Source organism: Carassius carassius, chromosome 3 (assembly GCF_963082965.1).
Source record: "Carassius carassius chromosome 3, fCarCar2.1, whole genome shotgun sequence".
NCBI classification, from domain to species: Eukaryota; Metazoa; Chordata; class Actinopteri; order Cypriniformes; family Cyprinidae; genus Carassius; species Carassius carassius.
Window position 1 is genome coordinate 5,727,910 of NC_081757.1, and position 17,262 is coordinate 5,745,171.

The 17,262-nt window shown below is 38.5% G+C and overlaps 1 protein-coding gene across 1 annotated transcript in view; it reads right to left on the reverse strand.

Annotated features, from left to right (window-relative positions):
* Positions 1-17,262, reverse strand: part of LOC132127961 (protein arginine N-methyltransferase 3-like) — a 58,328-nt gene that overhangs the window by 30,095 nt on the left and 10,971 nt on the right. Inside the window, exon 8 of the mRNA XM_059540153.1 lies at positions 16,637-16,736. Coding sequence (XP_059396136.1) covers positions 16,637-16,736 — 100 coding nt within the window. The remainder of the gene's footprint in view (positions 1-16,636; positions 16,737-17,262) is intronic.

Genomic DNA, 17,262 nt, shown 5'->3' on the forward strand with positions numbered 1-17,262 from the left:
TAGCTCATAGAAGTCAACTGGCCCAGCACCCTCAAAAGCCACGCTGTGACAGCGACTCATACTGGTTCTCTCTGGGCCATTTTTAAACAGACTTCGCATCAGAGTGATGGCTAAGCTTCTCCATGGTGTAATTTAGAACCCAATTTCACAGGCGGCTGCCTCCACTGCAGTGTGAGAGAGAGACAGAGAGCGAAACAAAGAGAGAAAGAGAGAGAAGAGTGTGGGGGGGTGGGGGTAAGGGGGGATGTTGTGAGTGAGTGACATTCAGCCAAATATGGTGACCCATACTCAGAATTCGTGCTCTGCATTTAACCCATCCAAAGTGCACACACACAGAGCAGTGAACACACACACACACTGTGAACACACACCCGGAGCAGTGGGCAGCCATTTATGCTGCGGCGCCCGGGGAGCAGTTGGGGGTTCGGTGCTTTGGTCAAGGGCACCTAATGGCGCGTTTCCACCGAGTGGTACGGTACGGGTCGGTACCCTTTTATTTGCGTTTCCACTGCCAAAAGTTGAGAATGGTACCAAAAAGCCGAACCGTACCGTACCACTTTTTGGGTACCCTTCCATTGGGGTACCTAGCACAGTGGAACGGTACTAAAGGGTGGAGCTAGACTCACTGCAGAACGTTGATTGGTTGACAGAGAATCGTCATTTGCGCGTGCCGCAAGGGGAAAGATACAACACACGAGGCGCCATTTTTAACCACCACGCCTATCAAGTAAGGGTACTGTTGGCGGTGGAAACGCTAGCCAAATCATGGTTAACAGACCCGACCCGTACCGTACCGTACCACTCGGTGGAAACGCGCCATAAGTCATGGCATTACCGGGCCAAGATTCGAACCCACAACCCTAGGGTTAGGAGTCAAACTCTCTAACCACCAGGCCACGACTCCCCAATATTAGGGCCAGCAAGTTTTTTTTAATAAATTAATACTTTTATTCAACAAAGAATAGATTACATTATTAAAATGACAGTATTAAAAAACACTTTTTTTTCTGTTTTTTTCTTTTAAACTTTCGGTTACACTGCATTTCGATAGTCCACTTTAGACATTCTACTGACTATAAGTAACTTTGTAACTACATGTCAACTACATATCAACTAAATCTCAGAAATTTGCAACTACATGTCTACTAACTCTCAGAGTAGACTGTTAGGGTAGGTTTAGGGTTAGTGTTAGGGGTAGGTTTAGGCTTAGTATAAGTTGACAACAAGTTGACAAAGAAAATGTTAGAAGATATTAAGCAAACAGTCTACTAATACTCTACTAACTGCTAGTTGACATGTAGTTGCAAAGTTACTTACTGCTAGTAGAATGTCTAAAGTGGACTATCAAAATAAAGCGTTACCGAACTTTCTATTTATAAAATAACTAATTAAAAAAGTTTCAAAATTCCCATGAAAAATTTAAGCAGAACAAAAACATTGTTTTCAACACTGATAATACGGATCCCCTTCAGGAACTTGAGCTGTGTCGAGAATCGCTTTGGGAACGCCCCGCGTGACAGCTTTCTGAAGCATGTGTAAAATCAGTCCAATGGAGCAGCGAGACATCATGAGCAGGGTGACGTGAGCACCAGGAAGTATAAAAGCGCATCTGGCAGAGTGCAAGTTAGCTTCTGATCTTCATTAGCGCTCAGTGTACTGTATATCTCAGTCTTATTCTTATTTGTTTTCTGTCCGTCTACAAGCATAGATTTGTCCCCTGTGCCACCAAAGAAATGGCCAGAGGCCGTTCAATGTCAGCTACAGTGGCCAAGTAACGGCATCTGTGGTGGAATCTGTCCGAAATGTAAGATAAGGACAGATTCTTCCTCCTAGACGCCCCGCTCTAGCCATCTGGCCTTTTCGGCGATGCAGTCAACACTGTCATCAATAGGTCTCAGGAGGCAACGAATCAAGCGGCGGCGTTCCAACATATCCTGCCTTGTCACTCCCAGGCCCATGGGGTTGCTGAGCGGGAGTAGCCCCAGCCATCGATCTCCTCATACCGCCTGTCTCAAAAGCAGAGAGTTGCAATCCGCACCTCTCCACAGAAAGATCAGGGGTTTGGGCGATGCTGTCAGTCGGGGTCTTCTAGTCTGAAAACAGATCTGCGGACCGTTATTTTATCTAAGAGGATCTTGGCTAAATGGTCCTGACGTCACCATCATCAGGTCCCTGAGAGCAGCCCCACCCTGAGGAAAGGATAACACCTCAGTATACGGTGCCCATTCCTCCTCAGTGCCCTCACGGAGGCTCGTTGATACCCCTGCCACTCTCGGTGCTTCAGGGCTCAGTGAGCTCCGACGAGCAAAATTCCCAGCTTCCACCTGGCAACAGTAACACATGGGAGAGAACAAGAAGTAGATTCGCTCTTGAGGAAGGGGGTCATAGAAAGTGTTCTGCCTCTCACAAGGGCGTCCGGGTTCTACAGACGTTACTTCATCTTTTTGAAAAAAAGGGTCTGTATCTGATCTTAGATCTCTGTCTTTTAAACCCCACTATTAAATGGCTTCAGTTCAATGGCTTCAGTTCAGTTCAGAGAACCACTTATTTAGGTATGGTGTAGGATTCTACGATGATGCAGAGACATTTGTCTCCTGCTCGTATCAAGTCAATCCTCACGACAGTCAAGAGAGTAAGAGAAGACCAGTCACTCAATGTCAAACAGTTTCAGAGGCTGTTGGGTTTGATGGCAGCAGCATCCAACGTGATAAATTTTGGCCTGCGGTGCAGAGGACCCTTGTAATGATGGCTCAGGACCAAGGGATTTTCCCCCAAGGGGAATCCGCTTCGCATGATCAAGGTCACGTGGTGATGCTTACGTCCCTTGCAAATGTGGAAGAAACATTGATTCCTGGTTCAAGGGCCGATGTTAGGGGCTCCTTGTCGTCCTGTAACGCTAATTACAGATGCCTCTCTCACAGTCAAGAGTGGTCGCTCTGCCCAGGGTCTGTAGGAAGGCCATCATCTCACTTGGCACATCAACTACCTGGAGATGCTGGCCATGTTTCAAGCATTGACACACTTCCTTCCAGACCTAAGGAGACATCTTGTGCTTGTCCACACAGACAACACATCGGTGGTCTCCTACATCAAATGGCTGGAGGGTCTGCATTCAGAAATACCCCGGAAATGGATCTTTTTGTATCACAGGAAACGACACACTGTCTGCTCTGGTTCTCCCTCACACTTTCAGCTCCACTGGCACTGGATGCCATGGTGCAGATGTGGCCGAGGTTTTGACTGTATGCTTTTCCCCCAATCGTTCTGCTAACGGGAGTTCTAGAGAGAGTACGCCGGGAAGGGGTCCATCTGTTGCTAGAAGAACCATTCTGGCTGGACAGAGTATGTTTCTTGGACCTGGTGTCCCTCCTTGACGGCTTTCCACTGGAGATTCCGATCAGGAGGGACCTCCTCTCTCAGGCGCTCCATTCTTCATCCCCGCCCAGAGTTGTGGAAGTTGTGGGTGTGGCCCCTGAGGGGTCACAGCTCCTAACATCTAGTGTCTCAACTGAGGGTGTTGAGACTATACAGCACACTAAGGTGCCCTCGTGTGACCTGGCTCTTGTTCTGGTGGGATTATGTAATGCCCCCTTTGAACACATAGATGAAGTTTCAGTCAAGTTTCTCACACTCAAGACTATGTTTCTCCTTGCTATTTCCTCACTTAAAAGGATCTGGGATCTTCAGACACTTTCTGTTTCTGAGTTTGCTCCAGGCATGGTTAGGGCATTCCTTTACCCGAGGGTCGGGTATGTCCTTGAGGTACCCACTTCTTCGCCAGGGGCCATAGCTCTTCAGGCTTTCTGTCCTCCTCCATTCCAGGAAGTAGGCCAAGAAAAGTTTAATCTGCTCTGTCCATTTAGAGCACTGGATGTTTACACACAGAGCTGCCTGGTGGCATAAGGCAGATCAGCTGTTTGTTTGCCAAAGAAAGGATCTACAGTGACCAAGCAGACTAGGAGTAGGTGGGTGGTCAAGGTCTTCTTACTAGCCTATGAGTCCTCTGGCATCCCATCACTTATGGGGGTCAGAGCACACTTGACCAGGAGTATGGCAATCTCCAAGGCTTTCAACTTGAGTGTGGCCTTGCAGGACATTTGTGCTGCAGTGGGCTGGTCCTCTCCACAGACTTTTGTCCACTTCTATAACCTAGACCTGGATTCTACCCCAGGTTCCCAAGTTCTCTCTTCGTGATGTGAACAAGAGATACACACACAGGCGGGTACTTGGGTAGTATGCTGCAGCGTATTCTTATTCCCAAAACTATTTCAATGCAGCTCGAGTTCCTGAAGGGGAACATCTCTAGGTTATGTATGTAACCATGGTTCCCAGAGGGAACAAGATGCTGCGTCCCTTTGCCATAACCCCTGCATGCTACTTCATCAAATATAACTTGCGCTCTGCCGGGTGTGCTTTTATACTTCCTGGTGCTTAATTCACACCACCCTTGATGTCTCTCTGCTCCATTGGACTGATTTTACACGTGCTTCAGAACGCGGTGACACAGGGGCGTTTCCAAAGTGATTTCCAAAGCCTTTGGGGAACCATGGTTACACACGCAACCTAGAGAAGTTCATTTGGTTTCTTGAACACAAAATTAAATATTAGAATGATTTCTAAAAGAACGTGTGACACTGAAGACCAGAAGAATTACTCTGGAAATTTAAATTTAAATAATAAAAATATAAAATGGTAATTAGTTTTTACTACATTACTGTTTCAAATAAATGTGTATTTATTTGTTATTTAAAAAAAACATACAATATGTCTGTCTGTCTCTCGATCCATGTATCTATCTATCTATGGTACCTGTATTTATTGAAAATATATGGAAAATATTTTTGATTACACTTTATTTTAAGGTGTCCTTGTTACGGTCTAATTATACAGTATATTTAAGTACTGAGTAATATTAATTAACTACAACCCGAATTCCGGAAAAGTTGGGACGTTTTTTAAATTTTAATAAAATGAAAACTAAAGGAATTTCATATCACATGAGCCAATATTTTATTCACAATAGAACATAGATAACGTAGCAAATGTTTAAACTGAGAAATTTTACACTTTTATTCACTTAATTAGCTCATTTAAAATTTAATGCCTGCTACAGGTCTCAAAAAAGTTGGCACGGGGGCAACAAATGGCTAAAAAAGCAAGCAGTTTTGAAAAGATTCAGCTGGGAGAACATCTAGTGATTAATTAAGTTAATTGATATCAGGTCTGTAACATGATTAGCTATAAAAGCTTTGTCTTAGAGAAGCAGAGTCTCTCAGAAGTAAAGATGGGCAGAGGCTCTCCAATCTGTGAAAGACTGCGTAAAAAATTGTGGAAAACTTTAAAAACAATGTTCCTCAACGTCAAATTGCAAAGGCTTTGCAAATCTCATCATCTACAGTGCATAACATCATCAAAAGATTCAGAGAAACTGGAGAAATCTCTGTGCGTAAGGGACAAGGCCGGAGACCTTTATTGGATGCCCGTGGTCTTCGGGCTCTCAGACGACACTGCATCACTCATCGGCATGATTGTGTCAATGACATTACTAAATGGGCCCAGAAATACTTTCAGAAACCACTGTCGGTAAACACAATCCGCCGTGCCATCAGCAGATGCCAACTAAAGCTCTATCATGCAAAAAGGAAGCCATATGTGAACATGGTCCAGAAGCGCCGTCGTGTCCTGTGGGCCAAGGCTCATTTAAAATGGACTATTTCAAAGTGGAATAGTGTTTTATGGTCAGACGAGTCCAAATTTGACATTCTTGTTGGAAATCACGGACGCCGTGTCCTCCGGAAAAGAGGAGGGAGACCTTCCAGCATGTTATCAGCGTTCAGTTCAAAAGCCAGCATCTCTGATGGTATGGGGGTGCATAAGTGCATACGGTATGGGCAGCTTCCATGTTTTGGAAGGCTCTGTGAATGCTGAAAGGTATATAAAGGTTTTAGAGCAACATATGCTTCCCTCCAAACAACGTCTATTTCAGGGAAGGCCTTGTTTATTTCAGCAGGACAATGCAAAACCACATACTGCAGCTATAACAACAGCATGGCTTCGTCGTAGAAGAGTCCGGGTGCTAACCTGGCCTGCCTGCAGTCCAGATCTTTCACCTATAGAGAACATTTGGCGCATCATTAAACGAAAAATACGTCAAAGATGACCACGAACTCTTCAGCAGCTGGAAATCTATATAAGGCAAGAATGGGACCAAGTTCCAACAGCAAAACGTCAGCAACTCATAGACTCAATGCCCAGACGTCTTCAAAGTGTTTTGAAAAGAAAAGGAGATGCTACACCATGGTAAACATGCCCCGTCCCAACTATTTTGAGACCTGTAGCAGAAATCAAAATTGAAATGAGCTCATTTTGTGCATAAAATTGTAAACTTTATCAGTTTAAACATTTGCTATGTTATCTATGTTCTATTGTGAATAAAATATTGGCTCATGTGATTTGAAAGTTTTTTAGTTTTCATTTTATTAAAATTTAAAAAACGTCCCAACTTTTCCGGAATTCGGGTTTGTACATGTATATGTTAATATCAATTAACTATATATGTTAAGGTTAGATTTTGGCTTACTTGCATGTAATTGTGCATAATTTATTGTTATTATAATAACAAGTACATGCAACTTGTAACAAGGACACTTTATACAGTACCCCTATAGCATTAGTACTTCCTTTACCACTACTCATTAAATAAAAGTAGCTTGTTAATGGAAAAGCTACAATGTTTTGAATACAGATTCTATTAAAGAATAGGGGAAGTCGTGGCCTAATGGTTAGAGAGTAGGACTCCCAATCGAAAGGTTGTGAGTTCGAGTCCCGTGCCTGCAGGAATTGTGGGTGGGGGGAGTGCATGTACAGTTCTCTCTCCACCCTCAATACCACGACTTAGGTGCCCTTGAGCAAGGCATTGAACCCCCAACTGCTCCCCGGGCGCCGCAGCATAAATGGCTGCCCACTGCTCCGGGTGTGTGCTCACAGTGTGTGTGTGTTCACTGCTCTGTGTGTGTGCATTTCGGATGGGTTAAATGCAGAGCACAAATTCTGAGTATGGGTCACCATACTTGGCTGAATGTCACTCCACTTCACTTCACTATTATAGCATTGAAAATAGTGAAGTTATCAGATTCACTAGTAGCACCCCAATACTGCTCTGCAATCCTAAAATCAAGTATTTTTTCTTTTCTCCCACCAAGCATTTAAACATTTATTAGGAAGGAAAGAATTAATCTGTGCAATCTCCAGCCTTTTTCATGGTGCTTGGATCCATTGTTTCCCATTATTGTTTCCTGAAAAATAGCCTAAACACTTTTTCTGAAACACATTTTTAAAAGAAATACTTTTATAAGCTGGCATCCCACAACTTCTAGTCCAACAAGAAAAGTGTGCACAACTAGGTAAATCCCACAGAGAGAAGATCCAATAACACACACGGGTGGTAAAAAGAGTCATTGCGACATTAATGGCTGAATGTGGCCAAAATGCAGATCGATTGATTAAGCCATGTGGAGCTGGGGCAGAATTACATGAATGCAACTAATAAAGTGCTAATGAAAATTGGACAGCAGCATTCATGCACATTAAACAAATCACCCCATAAACACACACATATACATGAATGCTACTTTTTTCCATTTAAATTTGGAGCAGAGAATTCTTTATGATCTGTAATATAATCACGGTTCACATAATAAATTAAATGTGAGGATTCAGATGGCTTGTGCAAAAGCGCGATTCTCTAACAAAAATACAAACAATCAAATGTTGAAACACAGGTCAATTAAATCAAGAGTCTGTTTTAGATCATGCTGCTGTAATCTGTTTCTTGTGAACATCAGAGAATAGTGTTCGTCTGGCCCAGGGTGGCCATCTCTGCTCTATAAACACCTGGCATCAGCACTATTCAACCTCTGCCAACGTCATGAGCATTCAATGAACAATCCTCTCAATTAAAGTACAACAACATCAATCCAACTCCCAGGGGCTGTGTAATCTAGCTCGCACTCACTCAATCCGACAAATCCAAAGCTAGAAAAACACTTAACACATAAATGGTTCAAACTACACAGTATAATGAATTTAATGTCTGAATACCCAACTAATCACTTCATAGTGTAATATACAGTAAATAAATACAAATGTCTTAATAATTAGCCCTGCTGTTTTTAATCTTTACAAAACTATGGGACAGACGAGGAGAGACATTACAGGAAATAATGTAACCATATCACTTATCAATCAAATATAGATAAAATATTTTATATTTTTATATGTTAATTTGTTTAAAAAAAAAAAAAAAAACTTATCAGTTAGAACAATGTTGTTGTGCTGCCTTAATATTTTTGTGGAAACTTTGATACTTTTTTAGGACTGTTTTATCAATAGAAACTACTTTTTTAGCTTTAACCCCATAAGAAAATGTTCTTATTAATGGTGCTGTCCCTTAAAGATCATGTCAGAGTAAGGACAGGAAATCTGTGTGCATTCAGCAGAAAATAATCAGTTAACATCACTGCTTGATAATATTGCTCATTTATCAGTTATCATGTATAACATAAAATAATAATAAAGCCTGAATTCCACTATTTGTGCATCGCTAATTAGTACCAAAGTGTGCAATAATTAAAAAAAGGTTTCTACCTCTTCATCTAAAGAAAAAAAAAGTAAGGCAAAAGGCAAACATAAAGATGCATTGTGTGTGGGCAACCATTAAAAGACATTAAGAAAAATTACCATAACATTACACTAAACGCTATTGTTAATAAAGCATAGTTTGTGAAATAAATCAAAACACTAGGGGGAAAACTGTTTGCTCTGCGTGGATCGAGTGTGAAAGAGCCTGATTAGCATATGAATACAGACGAGTAGTAAATGTACCATATTGTACAGGCATATTCAAATAAGGCAAGCCCCACGTTTCCACGATTCATTTTAGAGGGACAATAGATGCTTGAAAGCTTCATTGTCGGTTGGTGACAGATCCAAGTAAGCACTGTGGAAACCACAAGTTAAAAATATCATGGTGTAACATAGAGGAAAAAGGAAACCATGATGGAGTCTAAATCTGGGAATATCAGGAAACAAACAATCCTTTTGCTAAAAGAGGGAGTTTCCTTCCAATTGACCTCAACACAACATTAATTTCTCTGTGCTTAATACATATTGTTTAAACAGCAAGTGTACCGGGGTACTTCAGAGTGTGTGTGTGTGTGTGTGTGTGTGTATGTTTGTTGATTTGTTTGTTTGTGTGTGTGTGTGGGGGGTTGAAAGTTCAACCCGCTATGTTAATTTCGAAGGACCAAACCAGATAAACGGGGACATACAGGTGCTGGTCATATAATTAGAATATCATCAAAAAGTTGAATTATTTTACTAATTCCATTCAAAAAGTGAAACTTGTATATTATATTCATTCATTACACACAGACTGACATATTTCAAAAGCTTATTTCTTCTTTTTTGATGATTATAACTGACAACTAAGGAAAATCAGTATGTCAGAAAATTAGAATATAACTTAAGACCAATACAAAGAAAGGACTTATAGAAATCTTGGCCAATTAAAAAGTATGAAAATGAAAAGTATGAGCATGTACAGAACTCAATACTTAGTTGGGGCTCCTGTTTTTTTTTGGAGAGAAGTGGCTTCTTTGCTGCCCTTCTTGACACCAGGCCATCTTCCAAAAGTCTTCGCCTCACTGTGCGTGCAGATGCGCTCACACCTGCCTGCTGCCATTCCTGAGCAAGCTCTGCACTGGTGGCACTCCGATCCCGCAGCTGAATCCTCTTTAGGAGACGATCCTGGCGCTCGCTGGACTTTCTTGGACGCCCTGAAGCCTTCTTTACAAGAATTGAACCTCTTTCCTTGAAGTTTTTGATGATCCTATAAATTGTTGATTTAGATACAATCTTAGTAGCCACAATATCCTTGCCTGTGAAGCCATTTTTATGCAATGCAATGATGGCTGCACGCGTTTCTTTGCAGGTCACCATGGTTAACAATGGAAGAACAATGATTTCAAGCATCACCCTCCTTTTAACATGTCAAGTCTGCCATTCTAACCCAATCAGCCTGACATAATGATCTCCAGCCTTGTGCTCGTCAACATTCTCACCTGAGTTAACAAGACGATTACTGAAATGATCTCAGCAGGTCCTTTAATGACAGCAATGAAATGCAGTGGAAATGTTTTTTTGGGATTAAGTTAATTTTCATGGCAAAGAAGGACTATGCAATTCATCTGATCACTCTTCATAACATTCTGGAGTATATGCAAATTGCTATTATAAAAACTTAAGCAGCAACTTTTCCAATTTCCAATATTTATGTAATTCTCAAAACTTTTGGCCACGACTGTACAGAACTAGACTGAGAGGCCATTTTCTGAGATACTGAATTTAGGATTTTCTTTAGTTGTCAGTTATAAACATCAAAATTAAAAGAAATAAACATTTGAAATATATCAGTCTGTGTGTAATGAATGAATATAATATACAAGTTTCACTTTTTGAATGGAATTAGTGAAATAAATCAACTTTTTGATGATATTCTAATTATAATGAATAATGTTCTAGGATAACATGAAGGTGAGTAAATGAAAACAGAATTTTTCATTTTTGACCAGGGTTTGTATTAATCATTACCATGACTTTCACACGACTTATTACAGGGACAATCCTCCTGGAGCAGCCTGGGGCTAAGTGCCTTCCTCAAGGGCACAGTGGTGATAGCTCAAAGCCTGCCCCCTGAGAGGTTAAAACCTGCAACCTTTAGTTCTCCAGCCCATATCCTGATGCCAGAGAATTTAGAGCATCTACATAAGACCTTTGTCTGCATCACTATATGCCCAATGTAAAGTGATCAATAACCCGATTGTATTGCTTCCGCTAAAGAAAATAGTCCGCTCCGTCTCTACGGTTAGAATCCTGTGAGTCCATAGCAACGCTCTGTTTTTAATGGCAACGGTCTGTTATACTCCGCACAGCGGTCTGTTGGGTATAACAGACCGCATTCTACATTGGAATTCAACCAAGCCATGTAATAAAATAAGTTAATAAAATAAGCATATATCACCACCAGGTGATATGCTTTAGTTATTTTGTTTATCCTATTTACCTGCATTTCCCTGTCAATTAGATGCAAATGTGCGCATTTTAACTAGTTGACGCCTAATTTGCATACAGAAGGTCCCCAGTTATTGACTTACATCAAGAGTCTTTCCCCCTGAAATTTAGAAATCTAAATTGGTGAATTTAGAAGAAATCTACAGATGCAAACAGATGGAGGATACACTCTAAAAAAAATGTAGTAAATCTGAGTAACTGCATCTGGTACATTAATAAATAAAACTGAGTAGAAATAAGTTAGCATTAAACTTTAAAAATAACAATATTTATAAATTAACTATTTAAGTAATTTAACTTCTTTTATTTCCTCGAAACCTTTATAAAATAGTATTCCATACCACCACAAATACATACATGACATTGGCTTTTATTGAATTTTTACTCAATTATTTTGGTAAGTTTAATTTTAAAGTGTTATGTATTCTGATAACACCAAAATAATTAAAATGATGTAGTGCCTTGTGCAAAAATAAACAAATTATTAGTAAAACACGCCCCTCTGTTTGATGCAGTTATTTAGGTTATTCTAAATATGAAGAGTTCAGATGAAAAATCCTCTAAGTGCCATCTGAAATTTCCTTCAATAATGATCATTTTTATCAAGCTTGTATGTTTATGTTCACTTATTTCACATTACTGGCAATGAAAACTACCTATTAATGGTCATTTAAGTTAAATTACTGAACTTAAATACGAGCTTGAAAAAAAAAGCTCATAAGAAAATTTCAGATGGCACTTAGAGGCTTTTGCACCTGAACTCTTCATATATAATTGAAACTAGTAGCATAGAAAATGTTTTCAAAACATGCACATTGTGGAATGGTTTCCTTTGCTGCTCTATAAACCTAGTGAATACAAAGGAGACCATGATTTCTGTGAACTGATTATTTAGTAGACATCTTTTCAAAATGAAACAATTGCGTGAGTTTGAGGAAGATAAAATTAATTAACTTTTTAAATTATTTTTTTTTTTAAAAGGAAGTCAGAGTTGCGTTAATATATATATACACTTTTTTGTAAAAAAAAAAAAAAAAAAAAAAAAACTAATTATGAGAAGTGCCCTTTATTTCACTTGAGCCCCTGCCCCTCAAAATGTCTGTGCACGTCCCTGGTCATCCACCATTTTTATTTCCACTTCTATCATGGTGAAATTTGCTAAATCTAAACTCATTAAATCTTCAAGCAGACTAGAGGTTGTACAAATGTTTTGAGGTAACAAATTCAAATTAGTTGAAATGAATTGATTAATTTCTTCAAGGCACTCATAGTAGCAATAAAAAGCCTTTAATTTACTGGGCTAAATCATTAAAATTATTAACCTTTTTAATAATTTTAATGATTTAGCCCAGTCAATTAAAGGCTTTTTATTGCTAGTATCAGTGCCTTAGAGTAATTCATCTTTTCAGTAGATATTTACCTCTAAATATCCAAAAAGAACCGTTGATTATGTGAGAAGACCTGTTGTTTATTTGAAATGAATATTTAAAAAAAAAAGATTGATTAAAAGAAGTTCGCCCCAAAATCACTATTTAACACATTCACTAAAAGTGAACAGCAAACTATCACTTTCAAGCCATATATGAGTAAGGAAATGAAAATAAACACTGACATGAAGTTTAGTTTAAGTTTTTCTGCTTCTATTCGTGTTTCTTTTTCATATACTTCATTTTTATTAATTTTATTTCCATTTGAATTTTTTCAATTTTAACATCAGATGAGAAATATTACTTTGGCAACTAATTAAAATAAATCACGTTTTTATTTTTTGTTTTCAATCAATGTACTTTACATGTTTTTCATATATTAGTCAAGGATAACGACACTGCTTGAAATACAGTGAAGAAGTCATGGACTATTTCTATGATGCTTTTAATGGTGCATTTTTTTTTTTGAGTCAGACAGCACTGGTTCCCATTAAAGTTCATTGAAAGAAAAAAAAAATATTAAAAAATTATTTATTCCACAGAACAGAAAAAATAATATGGGGTTGGATTTAGAAATAGTGACAGATGTATAGTTTTGGGGTAAATTTTCCCTCAAAGGCCATATACACCAGCAGACAATCGTAAAGCAGATATTTTTAACGATTTTATTAAATTATTTCAAGACGATTTCAATTATTTTCATCCACTCCTGAAGTCTTAATACTTCCTTGTTTGTGTTACATCAAATAAATTGTTGTATCACAGTTATGTTGTTTAATTTTTTTACTTTAATGTTGCTTTCCCCTATCCTAGAGTGGGTGGAACGTTACATCTGCAAAACATGTTAAAGCTTCCCTCAACTGCCCGATCCAGCATCCTCACGCTTCTTAGGTGTAACCCCGCCAGAACTGAAAAGCCATAGCATATGATGTGATGGATCATCCTGTGACAAGCTTTATTTAGCCTTCTCCTAATTCACTTCTCCTCTCCTCCACCTAGCCAGTGGCAGAAATCATCCCTCTCTTTCTTTTTGCCCCTCTAATCTAATCCAGTCTGTTTGTTTTGCTGGGTGTTAAAGTACAGATCAATTGTGTGAGTTATGAAATGACATTACAGCGGCTCAGACCCGTCTCTCCCTGCCAGATGACATCTCGTCCTTCTGAAAATTACCCCCTCTGATTTATCGATTCATTCTGGCTCTCGTTCTTGCACTTACAAGTACACATCCAAACTCAAGCCAGCAGAAAAGTAGAACAGCCAACCTCCTGGGAGAAACTTATCAGACAGTTTCTTCGGACTATAGGTGCACCAATGTTAGTTTCCAAGACACTATGGCATTCATTAACTGTAACATTTAATTCATTGTAATTGACACTCAGGCAAGCATGTGAAAGCAAAAGATGCAAACTTGATTGCACATGACACTGTCACATTCAATACTGTAAGCACACAGTGTTGCATTCTCAGTATTGCCATAGAGGGCGCTAATGCAGGCGTCAGCATCTTTGTGGTTACAATTATTTATGATCAGCTTCCTCTTTCAGGTTTCCACTAAATTTTCAAGGCAAAAATTCACATTATCATTAAACAACATGAAAAAAATAAAATAAAATAAATAAATGAAAATACAGACAAAATAAATTATAAAAACGACAAAAACATAGAACAAAATTACTAAGATTTTAACTAAAATTACAAAAGAAAAAACAAATTCAAAATATTAATAAAAAATAATATCAACAATTTCATAGTTGTAAAAACTAAAAATATTAGAGTGCATTTTACAAGAAAAAACAATTCAGTTTAACTACTTCAAAATTTTGTTTAATGAATGTAATACTCTACAATTTCTGAGTGAAAACTGGTTCCAACTAAATCCTTCAACAGTTTTCTTCAATGCTCATCTTGTACTATACATTTACGGTCTGTTCTGGAAGCTTTCATGGATCAAAGGACAGCAATACTTTGCTCACGACCATTTGACCCGATTCAGCATCAAATCCTTTTGGATTGACAAGCACGTCAAAGTTAGATATCGGAGCTTGTGGAGCAGGGTGACTGCATTTTTCTGTGGACATATGTCTCCTACAACTCTGTGTAATAAGGTAATTGTACAACTGTTGTTCCATAACATCTTGAAAAATGATTTTCAGAAAGCGGCTGTACGCTCCCCTGCTTTCACAAGGAAATGTGGCAATGCACAAACAATTCAGACGTTTTGGAAATAAAACGGATGACATTGCACAGATGATGAAGGGCAGGATTTTTACACCATTTAGCAAGCCAGAGTTGTAATCATAAAATAATGTGCTCCAGTGACCCAAATCTCAGGTTACTTTGTCAGAGGCTTTGCACACACACATTCAGGTACACAACACAGGTACACACTGGAAAATCATACACATGCTCGCCACTGCCTCAGGCAGTTTGTTGAATTATTGCCCTAACATGCAAACATAAGGGGATGAAATATAAAACATTTATTATTTCACAATTAGCCTGCAAGCGATAAAAAAACTCAGAGACGGCAGAAAATCACATGCAGGTCAAATTCGCATGGGAATTCCTGGAAGTTTCCAAATTTAGAGAAAAATTCTTCAAATTCTCCTTTTTTTTTGAGCCTGTGGCTAGGTGGCTTGAGTTATGACCTACTTTTCCCCTTTCCTACTGGAATACAAATTAAGGGAACTTAAACAAAGAGAGCAGTGCAATACAAGCTTTTATCGCCTTCCTCATCGTCAAATCCATAATACCAGTTTCTCTGAATTGCTAGGATAGAAATCAAAGCAATTATCCACAAGATGCCATGCATTACATTCATTTTAACATTATTTTAAAGGGAGCCAGGCACAGCATGAAACGTCTTCATTTTTCAAGCAGCAGTAATAGCAATATGACAAAAGACATCATTTTTATAAATAATTTATCACCAAGAATAATCACAATAAACAATTCTTCAGCCAAGGAATAATAAGTAGTGTATAACTAATATGCTGACTATTGCATTGGCTATTTTACAATGGCTTATAAATGTTCGGTCAGATTTAAAGGGTTCAGTTCACCCAAAAATTAAAATGCTGTCATCATTTTCTCACCAGTATCAGTTTCTTTCTTCAGTGGAATGTAAAAGAAGGTAGTTGAGAAACATTTGTTGTTCGACAGAAGAATGAAAGTCACACATGGTTGAAACAACATGAGATTGAGTAAATGATGACAAGGTTTTCAATTTTGGGTGAACTATGCTTTTAAGACTCTGAACTATATGGTTTAAGATTTAATATTATTCCTATTGACAGCACACTTTAGAGTTTATTTTCAAAAGCACCTATGAGGTTCTTTGCATTAGTGGATATATGTCGGTTTAGAATGGTTTTTTACTTGTAAAGGGTGCTTTAAACTGTGAATATTTCACTCCTCATTCAGATGAGATGACTTTTTCCACTGGAGAAAGCAAAATTATGGATAAAGGACTTGTAAGGGTTAAATAACATCTTAATGATGGATTAGTTTAGTACAAACACAGCTTTTTGCTTCACACTGATTACTTGTGGATTAATGTGATGTTTTTATCAGCTGTTTAGGCTCTCATTCTGACGGCACCCATTCACTGCATAAGATCCATTGGTGAGCAAGTGATGTAATGCTAAATTTCTCCAAATCTGTTACGATGAGAAAACAAAATCAATTTAATAATGGATTGCCTGAGGGTGAATACATTTTCAGAAAAATTTCATTTTCGGGTGAACTATTCCTTTAACATGTTTCTCTTAAAGTTTTGCTTCTCATTTTCATCGTCAGTCATGTTCGAATAAATGAGGAGTGATGCCTGGCTTCAAAAATGAGCATGAAAGTTACGCCATTACGGATTATGCCTGCAATATATCATGTATCAATCAAAAACAACTCTCAGCTTTTTCATTTTCTAACACCTGGGCAGGTTTTGAAAAGGGAAATGACTGGACAGAAAAAAAGACGCTGACACATACAATTCCTTTATGTCTAATTTTTTCTTCTCTATGGAAAGCATATTAATATATACAAACTGAAAAAAAATGCACAAAAAGCTAACATCCACTCACCATCCATTCTGAAATGATGATGTCCACTTTTTCCACAGGAAGGTCAATTTCTTCTATTCTGCCCTTGATCAACGTGATGGTGTCTTCAAGCTTATTTGATCTACAGAGAGCAAAAATAAAATTATCTAAAGCTTCTAGTAGATGTATGTATATTGGTTATATTAACTAAATTAAATTTAATGAATACATCATAAATTGTACATTATTTTTGTGAGTTGCAAGTGTTCCAATGAACAAAATAAAATAAAAATTTTTTTGGGGAAAATCAATAAATTATAAAATGCATGTTACTAGTTTGACCACCTCGTCTGAGACAATGAATGTTAATTATGCTAATTTGGCCCGGGAGTCAATCTCCACAAAGACAATGCTAATTAATCCAAATTACACTCACCAGGACAACAACACTAACGCTCCCAATTTAACAGCACCTCCTCCCATGACCTTTTGCACTAAGGGTCAACAAACTACCGTTCACCTGAGTGTTTGTGTAAGTGTGTAAATGTGCATGAATACCCCCCATCCCCCCTTATTTAAATGATCGCTCCCATTTTGGCCGGTAACCCTGAGCATCAATCTCTCTAAATACTCCATTATCATGACAGCTAATGTTAGTAGGGACAGAG